Consider the following 21,775-nt stretch of genomic DNA (forward strand, 5'->3'; position numbering starts at 1 on the left):
ATAAGACTTTCTCCTGAAGAAAAAATATTATCAGACATACTGTGAAAATGTCGTTGCTCTGTTAAACATCATTTGGGAAATATTTAAAAAAGAAAAAAAAATTCAAAAGGGGGTAATAATTCTGATTTCATGTGTATTATGGAAACATACTGTTAACCAGGTTACGGATTTTTAGCGTAGAATTTGTCGGGGGTTTTTTTACTGTGAAATTACAGTCATTTTTTTGTGTATGTACACTGTTAAAAACATCCATAAAATTTGCAGTAAAAAACGACACCTGTGGTTGCCTGAACTTTACCATTAAAAATACAATTTTCTAAATTTGACGGTAAACTACCATATTTGATTAATTTATAGTATTGCACATCAGTGTTTTAAAGTACAAACACTACACATATATTAAGGAAACCAGGTTTCCTAAACTGTTAACCAGGTTATGGCTTTTTACTAAATTTTTACAGTTGAAATTATGCTAATTATTGACAATGTCAATTCTTCTGTGATAAGCTATCTTTGGTTGTTTGTTGGAAAAGCCAAATTATTATATTTTTTTCTTTCTTTCCTCACAGCATCAATTTCTCCATCTATTGTGGTTGAGGGTTTAAGAATGGAGGCAATGTGCCATGTCAGTCCTGAGACACCACATATAAGTATTAAATGGAAGCAAAACGGCAAATTCATCAACAGTCCGATTATCTCCTCAGTCTCCCAAAGAGATGCAGGAAAGTGGACCTGTCAGGTTTCATACAACAATATGAGAATGGAGGCAACCACGACCCTACAGGTCAGAGGTGGGAGTTCATTTTTATTAAAGCAGCTTTATCTATAAATAATTATCTTCTGCATTGTGGTTCATTCAGCTCATCTATTCTTTCTGCAGGGATCTCCTCTCCTCAGAATGACTCTTTAGTGTTTTATGGTTCGGTCGGTTCCTCGATCTCCTTGCCCTGCGTCTTTACTGATGGTCTGATCCCAAACACAGTGAACTGGATGAGAGTATCTGCTGCCACAAACTCTCCTGTTCTTCTGCCGCATTCAGCATTCAACTCATCCTTTGGGTTGATTAAGAGAGTGGAGCTTGGAGATGAAGGGACGTATACGTGCTCAGGATTGATGGGATTGAACGGAGGAAAAATTAAACTGCAAAGAACAATGAGGCTTGTAGTTGCTCGTGGTGAGTAGAATAATATAATCAGATTTAATCATGAATCAGATGGAGCTATGTAAAATATAAATACAAAATAATAAAATTAAAAAATATAATAAAATAAAATATATATTTTTAATTAAATTAATTAAATTATTTTTAATAATTTTATATTATTAAAATAATATAGAATTAAAAAAATATATATATGAATGTTATATTTATAATAATAACCATTTTTATTTACTTAACAAAGACACTATTGGGACATTTTTACACAATTTTTGATCTGACTAAAAAAGCATTTATAGATATATCATTTATATCACTAAATACAGTATATTTTAAATTATATGCCAATGTATAAAATATTTATCGGATATTTGTAAAAAAATTACATATTTTTTTAATACCATGACTGAGTTTATTTAGCATTTTTTTTATTTTAAATCAACATAATTTTCTAAAACACAGTAAAAAAATAAAAAATAATAAATAAAAAAATAAATAAATTTACTCAGTTTTAAACCTATATGAGTTTCTTTTTTTCTGTTAAACATATAAGATATTTTGAAGACGGTTGGAAACTGGTAGCCATTAACTTCCATAATAAGAACAAAACTGGACATCAATGGCTACCAGTTGCCAACTTTCTTCAAAATATCTCATTCTGTGTTCAACAGAAGAAAGAAACTCAAAAAAGGTGTTAAACAAGTTAATGGTAAATAAATGAACTTGAATGAACTTGAGCAAGAATATTAGTTTAGCTTTGATTTAGCTCTTCCAATGTTTTATTAATAGGCTTTTTTTCTGAATTGGTTTAATACAAAATTTCTCTATTATCAATATAGTATTGAGTTCCTCCAGCGACCCCATGATCCTGATGTGCAATCTCAGCGACTCCCGCCAAATCACCTCCTATGAATGGCTCCGTGTGAATTATGGACCAAACAACACTCAAAGGGTGACCACTGTTCAAAGGACCAAAAACCCCAGCATTCGAGTGACAGAGAAAGATGCTGGCGAATGGATGTGTCGCTATTACGGCAATCAAGGACTATTGGGGAATGTGACGTCTCATTTTTACACAATGGGTAATGAGCAATTACTGTATGCAGTGATTTTTGCATGATCGTTTACACAGCATTAAATAAATATAATTATGTGAATCTGTTAAATATAAAAAAGCACACATTTACACAATTAGGCACTCCGGCTGCCGAAAAAAAACTTTAAATTTCAGATTTTTTTAACAGTGTAGTTGAAATCAAAATAATAAATCTTTTTTTTTTTTTTTCATTTCTACAGGTGCACTTAAGAGTGAAAATTCAAGTTCTGGCAATAAAACGGCTATGGTGATGGGATTAGGGTTTTTGTTCATGGTCATATTCCTGATTTTGTTCCAGATGTACAGAAACTATCGTCGGGTAAGTTTTAATCTCATTTAGCCAATTTAATATCAATATTTAAACTCTCTAATATTGAGTGATCTAATTTAACACTTATTTTTATTCTTCCATACAGAAGCAGAAGATCCATCTTTACCCGGCGATGGAAAACATCGTCCATCAGACCATCACTGAACGCGAGTGGAAGGAAAGAAGCAGGGAAAAAAGAGCCGAAGCTTGTGTTGGAGAACCAAAATCAGTGTGTGTTTGAATGTTATTTTTTTAAATATGTAGTTTGTGCAAAGGGCAGATGCCTGTATGTTACTTTATGTGGATGTGTGTGTGTGTGTGTGTGTGTGTTTTAAATGCAGACAACTGTAGCAGTCCATTTAAACTGTAAATATACTACTGTTAATTATAATTTTGTATAAACTATTTCTGGTGCAAATATACACATGTAAAATGTATGTAAATAAAGTGAACATGTCTTGTTTCATTGCAATTCTTACTTCATTCAGCTTCTTGTGTACAGAAAATATGTTATAAACAAGTCTCCTAAATGGATATACAGATATACAGAATAATTGTTCTTTATACAAATCTGACTTTTACAGACACAATGTTAATCAATATTTCATTATATAACTATAAAAACAATTTACAAGCTATGTATGTCTCTCAAATACATTTAAGTATAACAGTCATGCTACATGATCATAAAAATATGTAACATTCTTTACACACTTCTGTAAACTGCTATAAAACCTTTAAAGAACAACATTTCTCAAACAATACAATTTTTCAAACAAATCTACACATTTATAAAAAAACATATAAAGCGCAAACACACAAAAATGAACCATGCTTTATTATAATAAATCAGTAGTAATCATGCTTTTTGGCATGTTGATTACCATAACCCCAAATGTATACATAAATACATTTATAAAAGTGGATTGGGGGGTATTTGTAGATAAACCATGATTCATTTGTGTAAGTACAGTAGTTCGACATATAATTACACCTCACTCCATTCGTTATCATCATGGCGCTCCGATAGTTTTGTCTTTGACCTGCAGAGCCCATTGCAGGTGAGTGACTCTTCAAACCAGTTTTCATAATCTAAGTCCTCAAAGTCAAAAAACTCCTCATCGTCAAAACACCAGCCTGGCCAGTCCACACTGATGCCCTCCAGAACGTTATTGCTTCAAACAAAAGAAAACAGGGGCTTATGGGTGCATGTCTTATAAAATTATGACATGTAGTTTATTTCATAGCAAAATACTATTTCAGTAATTCTCATTAAGAAATATAAATAGTGTGTATTCAAATTTAGTTGATGCTAAAAGTACCAAGATTGACACTAACAGTACAATCAAATAGTTTTTATGTAATATGTTTAATATGTAATTAAACTTTCATGTTTTTTTTTCAATTATTTTTGATTGTGGGTCTGAAGAGGAGAAGGGGGGCTGATTTGTTTAAAAACTATATTTAATAATAAACATTACTGCACATGCATTTTCCTTGCATGGAATACTCTCTCTATATATGGTTTTATATATTTTGTCCTATATTGCATATTTTTTATATTGAATGCTTATATTGTCAGCACACATTTACACATATTTTTTTTGTGTTTTTAATAGAATAATTTATTGTTTGCACACTCAAATTATCAGTAATTAATAATATGGCTATTAATGTTAGTCAAGCTTTGGTAGCACAATGAAACGTTTTCGTACAAATCGAAAAAACATGAATTTAGAAACACCAACTGACCCAGCCAGGGCTCAAACCAGCGACCTTCTTGCTATGAGGTGATCGTTCAACCCACTGCGCCACCGTGGTGCCCCTATTCAATTTTGTAATTTATTTCTTGCTTTTTTTGTGTGTAAAAACCCTAAGTTGATGCTAAAAATTGATATTAAAAGTACCAAGACTGATACTAAAAGAACAATTAAACAGAAATGTAATTAAACTTTGATGTTTTTTTAATTATAATTATTTTTGAATATAGGTCTGAAGAGGAGATGGGGTTTTAAATATATATATATATATATATATATATATATATATATATATATATATATATATATATATATATATAGAATATACACTCTCAGAAATAAAGGTATGCGAGTTGGGGTACCTAAAAGGTCCATATTAATACCTCAAGGGTACATATAAGTACCTATGAAAAACAAAAATGTTCCTCTTTAAATTTTTAGATACTAATATATACTTTTGAGGTACCAATATGGACCCTTTAAGTACAAATTTAAGTACCTTTATTTCTGAGATTGTATAATTATAAAAACTATTTATTTTTCTTGCTACTGTATGGAATGCTCTATGTAATACGGTGGCCGAGAGAGCTTAACGTGCTGTAATTTAAGAAGACACGTACAATAACAAAAACGCCAGACAACTGAGAATAGATTTTCACACGTGCTTCAAGTTGTCACAGCGCAAATAAATTAATAAAACGTGCTGCATTTTCTCACAACGCAAACATTTTACGAAAACGCGGTGCATTTTCTCACAGCACTTTCAAATAACTCGGAACACAATGTAAATGTTTCAAAGGACCCTAAAGCTTGACAGCCCTGGCTATTTAGGTTATAGTTAATTAGAAAATAAATATATATATTTTTAATATTATTATTTATAATTATTTATTAAAACAAAATTAAAAAAACTCACCGTTCAAAGATCACCTACAACTTCACTGAGTAATGTGCTGTCTCCCAATTTGCATACTATCCGTCCTAAATAGTATTTAAAAATAGAATTAGTATGTCCCAAATCATAGTATGTTAAAAAGAGTATGTTAAAGGTTCCCGGATGGTTTACTATTTCCGGTTAAATTTTTAAGTGTAGAACCATTCATACTCTAACTGCTGTACATTACTCTAACTACAGAACATTGCACGTTGGACATGAATTTGATTATAAGTACAAATGCAGGTGAAAAGTGTAAATAAACTACAAACATAATCGACGCGCGAGACCAAAGGTCAAGTAGAAAGGCTTCAGTAAAGATGTTTATATGACTGTTAATTAATATCCAACTGGAAAACATTTAAATAGCGTTTTCTGTGGTATATTTCATCTGCAACAACAATAATGAACTTATATAAAGACGTGTTTTGACATTAACGTCTGACTGCATAATTATCCAAAGACCTGAGGAGATTTCTCTGCATGACAGACTTGTGGGAGATTAACCTGCTGCTGCTTCTACAATAAGGTAGGAAATTAAATATGACAGAAATATGGACGATGGGTGGATGATTGACAGGGCTCATAACTAGGCAACATAACGATCTGTTAACGAGGAAGTAGTTTGTCCCAAAGCTTGCATACTCTTCTGTTACACTCTCAAAAGTGTATACTTTTCCTTCACAAAAAAAAGTACATACTTTTAGTGCATAGTATAACTATGTGAATTGGGACGCAGCAATAGTCACGGCACAGTGGCGTCTTTTGCGTTTTTAGGCCCCTTTGAAACACTTCCGTTGTGTTTCATTCTTTTTGTGTTGTGAGAAAATGCAGCGTGTTTTTGGAAATTGTTAGCATTGTGAAAAAATGCAGCGCGTTTTATTAATTTGTTTGCGTTGTGAGAAAATGCAGCGCATTTTTTTACGTGTATGCATTATGAAGATTTGCAGATACAAATGGATGAAGATCTTTTCTTAATTTGCTGGTGTTTTTTGCATGTGTTTTCTTAAATTGCAGCATGTTAAGCTCTCTCGGCCACCGTAATATGGTTATTTTAAAAAGGTTAACACATTTTGTCCTATATTGCACATTTTTTATATTGTAAGCTCATACTGTCAGCACACATTTATACATTTTGTGTGTTTATTAATATAATATGTTGTTGTTTGCACACTCAAATTATTGTTAATTACGAGGGTAACACAACACTTTACAATAGGGTTGTATTAGTAATGTTAATTAATGCATTTACAATGATGAACAAACAATGAACAACACATTTATTACGGTATTTATTCATGTTAGTTATTGAAAATAAAGTTGTTCATTGTTAGTTCATATTAACTCATGATAGACTAGCAACCATAATTGATGACTTGATTGTGATTTTAATACCTCATTAGTAAATGCTTAACTATAATTAATTAATGCTATATATGTATTGCTCAATAATAATTTATGTTAGTAAATACATTAACTAATGAAACCTTATTGTAAAGTGTGACCATTATGAGTATGGCTATTAGTGTAAGTCAAGTCAAGGTAACACAATGAGACATTTTTTTGCAAAACATGAATTAAAAATGCTTTTAATACATCAAAACATTGAGAACATGAAAAATCAAGAACTTTTGCACTTTATGTACTATATATTACATAAAGATGCACTGCAAAAAATATTTGCAAATTAGCACACTGAAAAAAGTGATTCATTGGATTTACTAGTTTTTTTTTAAGGTAAATTGTTGCAAACTATTTATATGAGCTGAATTTAAACAAACAAATTAAATGTATTAATGTTTAATTTAATTAGTTTGTTTAAATTCAGCTAAAATAAATTGTTTGCAACCACTTAACTTAAAAAATATAGTAAATCCAATGAATCCTTTTTTTCAGTGCAGTTTTCCATATTTTGTGATTCATGTTTTTTTTTTCCATTTATTTATGCTTTTAAATTGCATTATGGGACCTTAATCTTTCTTTCAACAACCTTTTAACCTTGAACATTTTGAAAAGGTGAAACATTTTTAATAGTTTAAAGCAGTGGTTCCCAAACCACTATAGTGGTATGCAGGCTTTTTTTTTCTAGTGGTACGCGGAGTAATCACTGAATAATTAAAATTAAAAAATTAGCACACTTTAACGCTTTGACTCATACAAAAACACCGATGTGATCAGTAAATTAATTTTAATAGGCTAAACCTTTTATTTTATGCTCAATTTTCTAATGTTTGTTACGTATTCTATTAATTGAAGCTAATCTCCTCCCCATATTTGTAACGATTGTGGGGGGCAAATCCTGTATTTTTATATCCCAACGTTGACAGGTATGGTTTAATGACTTGCTTTTCTGACACACAAAGCCTACTATAATGCGCAGTAAACAGATCTAATTTCTAATTTAAATATGTAAATCCAAATCATATATTTTAAAATACAAGTTAATGTTTAGATTTCAAAGGTATACAAATAAGTCATATATACAAGCAACATATATTTCAAAATTTATCAGTAAGAGTTTATATATGAATATGATGACATATAGCCTATATTTATGAGGTCCAAGGAATATTTCTAGGTTTTGATAAATAGGCTACTATATGCTAATTCTTTATTTTTAAGTACAGCAGTACTTTTTAAGAACAGTGCCATTTTAATTAACTTTTAAAAGCACATTTTAATTTAAACATTACTTTTTTTTTTTACCTGTAGGCACAGTGCAGTGTTAGTGTTAAACTATTTAGAATGTTTAAAGTGGCTGACAATAATCAATATTCATAATAATAGGAATTAATCTGCCTCAGCTTTGAACTGTGCAAAGCTGTAGCTTCTTAATTAGGCCTGGTACGCTACTGTATTTTATAACTGGTCATTATGGTGGTCCTTAGAGAGACAATTTTTTTCTGAGGTTGTGCTTGGTGAAAAAAGTTTGAGAACCTGTGGTTTAAAGTGATAAATTGTCTGGGTTGGTGTACAAAAACCTGCCAGTACAAAAATAAACTGCCAGTACATTTTCTGGTATTTTACAGACATCTCTATATGTTATTTCTTATACAATATATTATTTCAAACTACTAGAATTTCAATAAAAGCCACTTTGTTAAACTGTAAAGCTGAATTTTCAACTTCAAAAGTGAACAGAGCAGAGATTATTTTAGTGACTTAAAAGACTGATGAAAATAAATGAAAACGAGTGCAGTATATCATTGCTGTGTGATGTAATCTTTTTTTTTCAGGGGAAAGCCTGACTCCTAATGGTCCTTGTGAAGAACTAACTTAGCTACAATGAGAAATGTACAAAAAAAAACTTAGAAGAATGATGAATAATGATAATTATCTTCCAGCTTCCAGGGAAGTTTTGAATGTAATATTTAAGAGTGAAATTTATGCAACAGTACACAGATGAATTATGTGTGGGCAGGCAGAAGAATTAACACAAATGAAACTGTTCAGTTCCGCAACAGCAAGGCCTCTCTATACAGTCATTTCTCACAAATGGAACAAATACACTTAAAATGAAAATTAGCTTTTTTCCACTGGGCAGTAAGGGTTATTTTGGGGTTTAATTGAAGGGAAATGTACAGTGCTCAGCATAATTGAGTCCAGCCCATTTTGAAAATGAATATTTGTATCCATTTCTCAGTGAATTTAGGCAATGTGTTTTGGTGCATTTAAACAAAACAGATTTATTAAACAGATTAATTTATTAAAATAATATTTTAATCACCAAACATATTTAGAAATTAAAAGATAATACAGTTAAATTCAAGCAAAATATGGCAAAATTTCAACAAAATTTATCTGGTTCCTCGATTTTATTTGTATTTAATATTTTTTCTATAACGTATACATTTGGGTGTACTAGTTTTGTACTAATCTATGCACAAATATAATATTGTATAGCTTCCTATTAAAAATATTAATTTAAAAGATAGATTTATAAGGGGTGTACTTATATCAGCTGAGAACTGTAAATATCAGGTAAACTAATTACACGTTAAAATAGGTCTATTAAGCTCTAGTAGCAAGAAAGATAAATAATTTTTATTATTATACACTCTTAAAAAATTACTATTATTTTTGGTCACACTTTATTTTGATGCTCCGTTTGTTGAATTTAAGTTACATTGCATCTACATGCCAACTAATTGTCATTAGATTATAAGTAGACTGTTAGGTTGGGGTTAGGGTTATTGTAAATTGACATGTACTTGCAAAGTTTCTTATAGTCAGTTAAATGTCTGTTGAAGGAGCAGTATCAACTCTACAGACAGTCTACTAATACACAAATGGACCATCAAAATAAAGTTTTACCTTATTTTTTGCTTAAAGCTTCTAATTTGATCAAAATAATGTTCTCAACATTTTCCAACCTCTTTATCTTGCCCTACAAATAAACAATTGTTGTGCTTCACTTATAAAAAAGTATAAGTATAAGTTTTAAGTATACTTAAAAGTTCATTTTATGAAACATACTTCAGTAATGTTAAAGGGGTGGTCCACTACAATATTATATTTTAAACTTTAGTTGATATGCAATGTAGCTGTGTGAACATGAACAACATCTCTGAATGTAATATGCTCAAAGTTCAATGCAAAGGGAGACATTGGCTTTTAAAGAGTTAGCTTAGCAAAGCCTACAGCGAACTATTTGGGGGACTACAAAAAAATACTTCCGGGCTAGTGAGATCACAAGGGCTTCCCTGAATTGTAAGCCACAAACTGTAAGTATTTTATTTGTTAAAATTGATCTATTGCATGCACAGTGTCTAGCGTTAATGGTAGTGAGGACGTAAACAAGGATGTAAACAATGGGAAATGCTGTTTGACATCGCTAACAATTTAGCTACAAATTTATATTTATCAGTCATATAAACCGCTGTAATCACCCACAACCTTCACCAGCGCTCCAGTGTCTCTCTATGCTGCTGCTTTCAGTGTCTCTCTATGTGGCCACGTTCAGTGACTCTAAGCAGCTGCTTTTCTATGCGTTCTACATCTCAAATAACAAACTCGCTAACTAATAGCTGCTCTGACTAGACTGCTTGTAGGGGTGTGACATGGTGATGTGAAGCCAATCCGCGAATCACAGCACATTATGTTAGTTGACCAATCAGAGCCTCGTGATGGTAAGCCTTTCAGAGGAACTAGGAAATATGACAGTCGTTTTCATGTTAGCTGAGTAGCTGTATATAATCAAAGTAAGATATATGAAAAAAATAACCAGATTTTTTTTTACAAATGACGCATGAGCACACATAACTTTGCATCTTATAAACACAATCAAGCCTTAAAAATACACTCTGGACCACCCCTTTAAAGTATATATTTCTGTAGTAAGTAAACTAACATCTATACTATTAGTCAACTTGTAAGTGTAATACTTGGGACTATATTGGCCTATTTTTAGCATATAAAAGCATTTAAAGTGTACACTATAAAAAAAAACATCTTTTAATAAACCCATTCTGTATTTTGTGATAAACAAGTGTTTATTTGTGGTTGTGAATTGTATTATTCCACCTTGATCTCTACTTAGATTTTTATTAACATTTAAGTAATTTAAAAATATATAATGTATAAGAAATAAGTCTGTTAAATAACTAAATGTACTGGCTGTTTATTACAAGGTTTTTATACAATAATGGCCCTTTTCCACTGAGTGGTATGATGCGGTTCGGTATGCTTTTATGGACGTTTCCACTGTCAAAAGGTACCTAAAAGCGAACCGTACTGTACCACTTTTTGGGTACCATTTGCAAAGAGTACCTATCACAACAAAAGGGTACCAAAAGGCAGAGCTAGATGCGCAGTGAACGCTATTGGTTTACAGAGATAACAAAGGAAGCACCATTTTTAAATACACAGCTGAGACATTACACTGTAATAATATATACATATAATAACAAGCCATGGTCTACCCAGGCTTAAACAAACATTGTCGTCATCTTGATGAACAGCCACAAAGCCAAGAAGAAGAGCAGAATCTACCCTGTGCCCCGTAGTTGTTTACAAATGTCTATATTTGAAATAACTAACTTCTTGAGCTGATGATAATATTGTGCACGTTTTTATTGAAGTGCTTCCAACATCCGATCCTTTCAGAAATGGACAAATGCAAATGAAGTGCAAAAAGACAATGGAGAAGCTAGACAAAACAAAGGAGAAAATTTTATCAGCAACCTAAAACATGAACAAACTGCCATGTTTAACTATTATCATCACTTTTTGGGCTGTTATAAACTCGGAATGACGGAATTACTTTCTAACAAGAGGTTACATGTGCTGGTGAAGATTAAAGATACAGATGAGAGGTTTGCACTGACTGGGCTATATTTTGCATGTTGTTTTTTGAACCAAAATAAGGACTAAACATATGCTGTGTGTAGTTTTTCTGCAATTGGTAACATATTGGAGACTGTAAGGGTCTGTATGTGTTCTTATATGTTGCATTTATTTTATATAATTGCAGACGTTACAGTAGGCGATTTTGCACTTTCTTTTCGCATCATTGATCTGCAGTTATAATCAAATCATGTTCATAGAAATGTGAGTAATGAACATTTATACACTAGTATTTATGTGAGTAACGCATCTGTTTTGTAAGAAGTGCTTCTCATACAATATGTGAACGACCCGTACAGCTTTACTTTGACATTTCCTCAAGCGAGAAAGTTGTCGACTGAAACGTTCTGTCGTGGAAAGGGCCATAATATACAACACCAACCCAGACAATATATCCCTAATATTTTAAGGATAAAACTTGTTGGATGAAAGCTGCTAATTTCTGAATATTTTTTTACAGGTGCACCACCTATCTTTTGTCAAAACAGCTTTTTGGTCAAATTTTTGGATGGTTAAGTGTTTATTTTGGTTTGCCTAATTTGAAAATGATAAATAAAATTATTTATTTGTGAATCATGCCTCTTGTTTAATGGGAAATATCAAGAAAAATGTGATTCTTCATGATACTGTAAAAACAGTTCCTCATTACAGAACTTTTAGATCTATATCTTTTAACGTTGGTGCTACATTTAGCAACAGTGATGCATGTACTGTAGACTCACCTTTCTTTCATCTCATCTTCACTTTCATCAACGTTTCCTTCTCTCCATCCATGTGCAGACATCATGCTGCAGACATGCACGCTTTCTGGCTCTCTCTCTCCTTCGCTGGCCAACAGTGTTGGAGAGGCTGAGAATGTAGGAGAATTTTGTATGGAAAAAGTCTTCTGTTTTTCCTTTACAATTCTTCTTACCAGCCCGCGTTCCTTTTCCCTTTCCTTCGCCCTCTGCAGCACACTCTGGAGTGGAGATGTCGGAGGTTGGGGGTTCGGGGCAGTTAACAGTGAGGAGCTGGCAACTTGGGAAGGTAGGATGGAACTCTGAGGTATGCTGATTTCTGGGATAGAGGCGCTCCTCTGAGTCTTTAGTTTGATTAGTTTCAATTTACGCTTCCCTTCCGGTGTCTGCTCAGGTTCAGAGTGCATCTCTTGAGTCGGTGATCTCTTCTCTGGAACATACCATAATGTACTAGGGTTGTTTTTCAGAGATCCCAGCTTTAGCACTCTGTGGGAATCCTGAGGTTTGTTTTTCTGGCTTCTGTTGGAGTTTGCAATGGAATCATGCATCGCATTATTCGGACGTCTCCTCTGTATGCGAGGAGACTTCAGTTTCCTGGAGAACCTCTTTGATTCTGTGAGGGAATCTTCATCATCTTCTTGCTGACTGCACAAAGAGTTCCTCCCGCTTCCTTGAGAGTCACCATTTGGATCCAGATGCATTGGTTCCCCAGTTTCTAAACTTGAAATATGTGCGGATGTAGTTATGAGAGGCTGGATTGTGTCATTTACATGTCCAGCAGGTCCATTCAGATTGTTTCTCTTTGGTAATTCCTGTTGTGTAACACCATTTGAGTTTGAAGCTGTCTGTTGTTTTTGTGTCCACGTAACTCGCCTTTCTTGGATTTTTTTTAATGTGGCCTCTTCATCTTCCCACTGCTTGCTGTTATTTCTGCTTCTCGCTTGTTCGGCGTTTAATCCAGCTGAATCAATCCTTCCCACAACCTCTTCATAATCTGACTGGCTTTGATCATTGGGTTCAGTAAATGGAGAGCTCCTGTAATCTGGCATCTGTTGAACTTCACTTTGCTCCACATCCATCAGTGTTTGTGGATCAGACTTGCTGATCGTAGATCTCTCACTATCAGCTGGATCAGAATCGCTATCAGATTGGGATGTGGGGTAAATCTGTTGCACCATTTCTTCGGGGTCAATATCACTATAAGATGCTGACTGGAAATCAGCATTCTTATCCGGAATGGTAGGTGTATTCTTTAATATTTCGTTCTTCTCGTTTATCTTCAATGTCTGTAATGCCTCCTGTGAATGTCAACAAGGACCGGTTTTAAATGATAAACCATTCAACTATATTTTACAATTTAACTCAGCTTTATTCACTTTTACTAAAGCCCATAACTCTTGAACAGAATAAAATTTGTTGCTATAATCAGAGCAGTTCAACTTTAGTTTTCATGTTTTGCGCCACATTGTTTAAATAGCTAATCCATTTGCGCCACTTTGTGGACTCATGGGTGTACTGGTCTATAAAGGAGGTTTGTTAAGGCCCATTGTTGGCACGTTGCTATTTTGAGGAACTATAATAGACCGTGCCTTTGATCATCTAAAAGCTGGTCCAGGGCAGAGTGCGTTATGTATCTAAATGCTTACACATTCCTTAACCCTCCTGTCGTGTTCACAACCTGCCCCTTACTTTATGGTTCCCGGTCAAAATTCCCGGTCTGTTTTAACTGCTCTTATATTAGCACAAAAATCATTTTTCTCCACCAAATTTTTATTCAACATTCTTTAGCTGTGAACAATGTCTCAAAGTAGTGTTTAAAGGGCACCTATGGTGAAAAAGCTACTTTTCAAGCTGTTTGGACAGAAATGTATGTATGTATGTATGGTGTATAAACCTTCATATTGGGGTGAAATAAACACACCCAGTCCTTGTTTTTCAAATTTAACAGCATAAAAAACGGTGGACCAATTGGAGCGGTTTTCAGATCGACCGCAACTTTACGTAGGAGTGCGGTCCCCCCGCCCACCAATATTGATTGACAGCTGTGCGCTTTAACATGTCCCGGTAGTCACTTGTATAATCATATCATCAAGAGAGGACGAGCGCAAAGCAGCCGGGAATAAAAGGTGGGTTCAGTCATCAATCATCATCAAATGTGATCAAAAGTGAGTTTCACAAGTTTATAATGTTTTAAAACAGAGCATGTGTGTAATGAATTACAGCGATTCACTTCAGATTCACTTCATCAGCACAGCCGCGTGTCAGAACAATTATAAAAGAAGACGCTTCAATCGTGGTTTGTGGACGTTAAATCGGGTTTATTTTGTACATTAACATAACAGATATTCATACAGCAGTGGATATTACCAGTATCATGTCACATATGCGTGCAAAACGAGTGCAAAGCTTAACGCAGGCTCTCTCTCTCTCTCTCTCTCTCTCTCTCTCTCTCTCTCTCTGTGTGTGTGTGTCTGCGTGTCTGAGCTATGTGTGTGTGGGTGTATATCTGCGCTATGTGTATGTGTGTGTGACTCATTGTTGCAAATCCACAAAAAATGCATCAAATATTGATTGTTAAAGTTTTTACTGTAGTATTTCTCACAAACGTTACGTGAGATCTGCTTCCTGAGGCAGCCGAGGGCGGCGATTGCTGACAAGCACGTGGGAACGGTGGGCGGGAAGGACTAGCCTTAAAGGGCCAGTACAAAAAAACAGCAAAAACTTTTTTCCAGCTATAATATAGACACTTCAAACAGCTATAATAAATAATCTGATGCGTGTTTTGAGCTAAAACTTTACAGACACATTCTGGTGACTCAAAAGACTTATATTAAATATGAAAAAAGGGATAACCTATGTGTCCTTTAACATGAATTTACAGAATTAGACATAAAATAACTGCAATGAAAATAAAAATAGGCGCTGAAAATATATTACAAAATGAACAATAGATGATAGAAATCAAAATACTTTGTTTCATTACGAATCGACAGCTCACTAAAATAACTATCACAGGGTCTGACCAATGAAATTTACATTTTAATCCATCTGAATGATTTATCAACCAACAAACACAAACAAAATGCTATCCTTTCCTGTGTTTTGAGTTATCGAATTTTCAGTCCTTCAAATGTACTAATATGGGGAATAGTGACTGAGGGTATATACGGTGAGCATGGACACAGAACTAGCACTAGTTATACTTTGGTCATTTTTGAGTGGGATAATAACCATCTAATATAATAAAATAATTGTTGCTAAGCTAAGCTAAAAGTGTTCCTGCTATACTCTGAGATTGGCAGAAAGAAAGAAAGAAAGAAAGAAAGAAAGAAAGAAAGAAAGAAAGAAAGAAAGAAAGAAAGAAAGAAAGAAAGAAAGAAAGGGAAAAATATTCATTCTATGTGCTTCTTTCCAGAGAGAGAGAAATAAATAAATAAAGACATTGTTCAGTCAGAAATGAGTGAGTGTGTAAGAGAGTAAGTGAGTGAGTGAGTGAGTGAGTGAGTGAGTGAGTGAGTGAGTGAGTGAGTGAGTTGCAGTAGTGTGTGTGGGAATGTTTTCTGTCTGATGAATGAATATAGCCTGGATACCCATTCATTTCCTATGGTGGTCACTTTTGACCGGGAACACCACAAGTGTAACAAGGTTGATTAAAACACTCAAAATTCAATGAAGAGATAATCATCATTTTTATACAGTGAAATGCATAGTGTGGAGGATATCATAAGGCCTTGGGGCAATCAGATGTAAAATGTTACAAAAAGATTAAAATGTTACAAAAAAATATTATTTTCTACATAAAAAAAACCCTACATTCATGCCTTCTTCATCTCGAGGGGCTTTTTTTAGTTTATTCATGACAATTTGTATTTGTATAATGTTATTGTTACTATTATTAGCAGTATTATTTATTATATGCAACACTATATGGGCCATAAGAATAGGACGTGTGTTTGGATATAACTCAGTTTTTTACCACACTTTGTTATTATTGTTAATTTATTTGTTCATTAACTAGAACTGAATTTAAAAATAGTTCTGAAATAAATCTTTGCACTTAACAAACGAAATTACATATGTAGGCTAATGCATGTCTTCAGTGGAGTGAGTTTCCACCGCTTCCTTATCCACAAAAGTAAAGTAAAGTAAAGACTAAAAGTACAGTAAAGAGAAAGTATATAAAGAGGCCGAATGCAGGAGACTCGTTCTTTATCCTTGTGCTACAGGTGGTCTGTTTAACTGTTTTCTTGCTAATAAATCATTCAGTTTTTCAACTTTAGAGTCCACCATGTAAATAGCAAATGCGCCATGTGCTTTAGACTTTGCGCCTAGATAGTTAGAATAGAGCACTATATGTTTAATGTGCCACTAAAAACAGGAGCAAAACTGATTGGCCACCATCAAGTTTGAACACCTGTTAGACAAGGTAAACAAGCCAGTTTAAATTAAACTATGTGAGTCTGTTTAACCCATAGTATCTGAGAGAAATATGAAAGAAATTTGCCACAAGGTGGAGCTTTGAAGTTTTATGCTTATCAACCGCTGCTGTCAGTCAAATTGCTGTAGAAATATTTGATGTTAACTAGTTCTAGACATTACACTCGACTTCATCCAAAACCAGATTTGTACAATATCTAAACTGCCTTCCTTGATCAGTAATTTCAAATAATAATACAAATATTTTTTTTGTATTTGGACAGCTATAACAGGGGCATTTAAAGAATGGCAGTTGCCAAATATACCAAAATATGTCTCACGTTCTTAAAACAAAACCATATGACAAAGGTGAGCACATGCATATTATTATAAAGAAAACGTGAACTTTTAAGGATATCAAAGCATAGGTGGCTCTACAGCTTAAAAATGAAAAAGTCTTAATTTGAAAGGCAAAACATATGATTTTGCTAAAATATGATTTTACATTTGCAGTTAAAAGCCTGAAAAAAAAAAACGTTTAGCATAGTTCACTCAATAGATAAAAAATAATCTGTCATTATTTACTCGCCCTTTACTTGCCAAAAACCTGTTTAAGTTTCTTTTTTATGCTTAACACAAAAGCTTTTAAAAATGCTAAAAACCAGTAAACATTGACTACTCTAGAACTGTTTTTCCTTCTATGGATGTCAATAGTTACCTGTTTCCAACAATCTTACAAAAGTGTAACGATTCTTAAGTGTAATGACTGAAACCACTTGAGATTAAGTACATTTTTATTTTTAGGTATCTATCCCTTGCAGCTATGGTTTATTATTATTGTTATTATTATTATTATTATTATTATTATTATTATTATTATTATTATTATTATTATTATTATTATTTCAACATATGTAGTCTTTTAAACCTCCAAAGTTTAACAATCATCATTTTCTAAACTCAGAAGAAAAGATGTAGATATTTAAAAAATTCCCTATTTTGTGCAATTTATGCAAAAACGCCAGAGAGCACAGGGCTGGGCTTGTACAAACTGTCTCATACTGGAGTTTCATATTGAGTGTGTTTTCTGTAAGAGGAATGCAGTACCTGAGTCTCACGCAGAGCAGACACCCATGACGCACAGCTGTCTGGACTGGGTGTGGACAGGAAATTCACACTTACAGGACAGCCTAGATCACCGACCTCCACCAGCACAAATGAATCTACCAGACAGAGCCAAACAGTTAACAAAAAACTGTAAGAATCAATGAAGTGCCTTATAATGAGCATTTCATGAAATATGTTCCAGTTATAGTTCTAATATGTACCTGCATATTTCCTGTTCAGGTAATTTGCATGTTAAATTAACTATTGCACAATCATAATACATTTTTAATGACAGTGTACTTGCATGAGCAGGTCCTTGACACACCTTAGGTGGAGTACTGTAAATGTCTTATTCAAACAGCTCAATTATTAGAAACCTGATTATCAAGTAATTGTCCATTGTGTGTTCCCTGACATGCTAAGAACTTTTGCTAAAGTATATAAAACAGAACTTAAGGCCTTTTTCATGTGGAAAAAATAGGGTGGTTTGTGTGTAATGTAATCATTTATTGTGTGTTTTTCTTGCATGAAGCAACAGTGTAATATAAGAAGTGTTGGGGGTAACACATTACAAGTAATGCGAGTTACGTAATAATATTACTTTTCTAAGTAACGAGTAAAGTATCGCATTACTTAAATAAATAAGTAGTAATATTTGAGTTAATTTTTTGAAACTGTAATACGAGTTACTTTTTAATTAATTAGTATGGAGCCAATCTATGGCCATTTATACTTGCAAAATAAAAGAAAGTTTTGCAAACAAAAAATAAAGTATTGAGCATAAAATAAATAAGTAAACACAAATCTCCAAAAATAGTAAAGCGAAAATTAATTTTTAAATAAAAATTAATTTTGCTAACAAAAATAAAGAACTGCAAAGGGAAAATTAAGTTTTGAGAAATAAAAATGAAATTTGCTAACAAAAAAAGAACTGCAAATAAAAATCAAGCAGTGCAAAAAAACTAAAATATTTGCAGTTTAGAACAAAAACTATAAATATTTTCAAAAAATTTTATAGCAATTGCAAATATTTTAGTCTTTTTGCATGATTTTTATATGCAGTTATTTTCTTTTTTTGTTTATAAAAATTTTATTTTCCTTTTGCAGTTGTTTATTTTTGTTAGCAAAATAAATTTTTATTTCTTTTATTTTCGCTTTGCGAAATTTTGAGATTTTAATTTATTTATTTTTTGCTCAATACTATTATTTTGCAAGTATATATGGCCCTAGATTGACTCCATAAGTTAGCTTTTTTTAAAAATTGCTAAGATAAAATGAAAGTGAATGAATCACGCAGTCAATGAGAGAATGTGTTCAATATTTTGAACGCATCAAAGAAAAAGAAAAGGGGATTGTCTCAGTGGACAGTGATTTTACTTAATACAAATAGTACAAAAGTAGCAAAGACATTGCTTTAAAATTTTAACAATCTCTATATACGGCATGTATAGAAGTTCTCAGCTCACATTATCCTAAATTAGTATTTTTTGATGTGTTATTTTTTTTAAGGTAAATTAAGGTGTGAGTTATACAGTGCATTGTTAATTGCAGAGTTCAGCTATTAAAAAAAGAAAGAAAAAAAAAGTTCTGAAAAAGATAAAGCCTCAGCCAGGCAATAAAAAGTAAAGCAAAAGTAACACATGAGTTACTATAAAAAGTAACTAAGCAACATAACTAGTCACTGTTTTGAGGAGTAACTCGACATTAATTTCAAAAGTAAATTTGAGTAATACATTACATTTGTAAAATCTTCAGTAGTGCCATAATATGATTAAAATATATTATTTTAACATAATTAAACAATGTTAAATATCATGATGTTAAAAAAAAATATCTGTTAACTGCCATGTTTTACAATAATACATCATATAATTACAACTACTTTATAATCTAGAGTTTAGAGTTTCCCACTTGTAAACATGACTTTATTATATTATTTATTTATATTATTTAGGACTGTTAGGTTATTCATTAATTTTCCTTCGGCTTAGTCTCTTATTTATAAGAGGTTGCCACAGCGGAGAGTTGCCACAACTGCCAACTATTGCAACATACGTTTTACGCTGCCGATGCCCTTCCAGCCGCAACCCAGTACTGAGAAAATTGTTAGGTCAGTGAGTTTTAATTATTGTATTTTAATGCTTTTACGAGTTTTGTTTGGGCGGCATGGTAGCATTGTCGCCTCACGGAAAGAATGTCGCTGGTTCAGTTGGCATTTCTGTGTGGAGTTTGCATGTTCTCCCTGTGTTCGTGTGAGATTCCTCCGGGTGCTCCGGTTTCCCCCACAAGTCCAAAGAGCCAGTTTTGAAGAAAACACGACACAGCGGGGTTAGTTGTAACAGGGTGTTACAATTAAGCCACACACTGTTGAACACCAATTAAACTAACAAAATAATTTTAGAGTTTTGAGTATAATGTTGAGAACTTTTTAAATAAAAATGTTTTTTAATAGACACATTTTTTTTTTATTGCTAATACTGCAAATAAATGCATTGTACAATAATGGATAATAATCCAAATAAATCCAAATGTGTTTATTCATTCATTCATTCATTTTCTTTTCGGCTTAGTCCCTTTATTAATCCGAGGTCGTCACAGCGGAATGAATCGCCAACTTGAACATGCAAACTCCTCACAGAAATGCCAACTGACCCAGCCGAGGCTCAAACCAGCAACCTTCTTGCTGTGAGGTGACAGCACTACCTACTGCGCCACAGCGTCGCCCCCAAATGTGTTTATCCAATAAATAAATACATAAACATACAGTGTTATGTAGAATAAAAATAAATTGAGCTAAGTACTGAGGAAATATAGCTACTATTTAAAGTAAACTGGATTTAAATTAATTGTGTAAAATCAGCTTTTTTATGCATGTGTTACAACTAACCCTCTGTCTGTTACAACTTGCCCCGCAGGTGGGGTAAATAGTAACATTTATACTCCTGGCACTTTTGGCAATACTGCACAGAAACCATAAGTCCAGTGATCATACAACCAGTGCTCATTTATTGAAGAGGCTTGTGTGTTCTTGGTAAAAAAAAAAAACAAATCAAAAGGTGTTACTATGTGCCCAGCTCTCCCCTATGTGTGTATGTCATGGTCCTCCAGGTTGGGGGTTAAGCGTTGGGATAACGACCCACCTAGTAAAATAATAAGATGTTACGAAACACCAACATGGTGTGACTAAATATCAACTTTGATATAAATGGCCCTGGGAATATGTGTTTTGCTTGTTTTTTTATTAATATATTATTATAAAATATATCAATAAATATAATATAATATAATATAATATAATATAATATAATATAATATAATATAATATAATATAATATAATATAATAAATTATATTAATACATAAATTGTCAGGATCCAGCCCTAACAGCCCTGTCACTCCTCTCTGTGTTTAATGTCTCTTTGTTTGTTTTGTGTATTAGCACATGGCTGTCTCTTTGTGTTGGCCATGTGCTCCCCTTGTCCTGACTCCTTGTTTCTCTATGCCTCGCCCCCTTGTTTAGTCCTTGTTTGTCTAATTATGTTCACCTGTTCCTGGTGCTCTCTACCCCCTTTATATTGTGTTCATTTTCCCCCTTGTCTTTACTGATTCATTACAGTATCTTTTTTGTGTGATTGTCTAGCTAGTCTTGTTAGTGCTTGATATAAATATTTTATATAGTCTAGTTTTGTGTCTTTTGTGTAGTCTTAGTTTAGTACTAGGGTTTTCAATCTTTTTCTTGAATTTATTTACCCTTTTTTTTTCCCTTCTTCTTCTTCTTCTTCTTTCAGCAAGGTTCCTGTCATTCAATTTTATTTTTGTTTGTAGTTCAAGACTAATTTAAAGTTTTTAATTTTTGTGATTCTCAGACCGAGTCCAGTCCCAGTCTTTTAAAAAAAAAATTTATTAGTTCTT

General features: G+C 32.9%; 2 protein-coding genes across 3 annotated transcripts in view; one reads left to right on the forward strand and one right to left on the reverse strand.

Annotated features, from left to right (window-relative positions):
• LOC130243610 (uncharacterized) overlaps positions 1-2,973 on the forward strand; it is a 5,333-nt gene extending 2,360 nt beyond the window's left edge. The window contains exons 4-8 of the mRNA XM_056475841.1: positions 570-791; positions 881-1,174; positions 1,999-2,241; positions 2,456-2,574; positions 2,672-2,973. Coding sequence (XP_056331816.1) covers positions 570-791; positions 881-1,174; positions 1,999-2,241; positions 2,456-2,574; positions 2,672-2,806 — 1,013 coding nt within the window. The 3' untranslated portion in view covers positions 2,807-2,973. The remainder of the gene's footprint in view (positions 1-569; positions 792-880; positions 1,175-1,998; positions 2,242-2,455; positions 2,575-2,671) is intronic.
• Positions 2,974-3,047: 74 nt separating this feature from the next.
• plekhg6 (pleckstrin homology domain containing, family G (with RhoGef domain) member 6) overlaps positions 3,048-21,775 on the reverse strand; it is a 39,194-nt gene continuing 20,466 nt past the window's right edge. The window contains exons 13-16 of one of the 2 annotated variants that reach the window (XM_056475287.1): positions 17,865-17,980; positions 12,327-13,639; positions 5,242-5,306; positions 3,651-3,740 (exon numbers count right to left, since the gene is read on the reverse strand). In XM_056475287.1, the coding sequence (XP_056331262.1) occupies positions 5,264-5,306; positions 12,327-13,639; positions 17,865-17,980 (1,472 nt within the window). In that variant the 3' untranslated portion in view covers positions 3,651-3,740; positions 5,242-5,263. Of the gene's footprint in view, positions 3,741-5,241; positions 5,307-12,326; positions 13,640-17,864; positions 17,981-21,775 lie in introns of both variants that reach the window. The other variant, XM_056475286.1, reaches the window with a different exon arrangement.

Source organism: Danio aesculapii, chromosome 16 (genome assembly GCF_903798145.1).
Source record: "Danio aesculapii chromosome 16, fDanAes4.1, whole genome shotgun sequence".
Classification (NCBI taxonomy): Eukaryota; Metazoa; Chordata; class Actinopteri; order Cypriniformes; family Danionidae; genus Danio; species Danio aesculapii.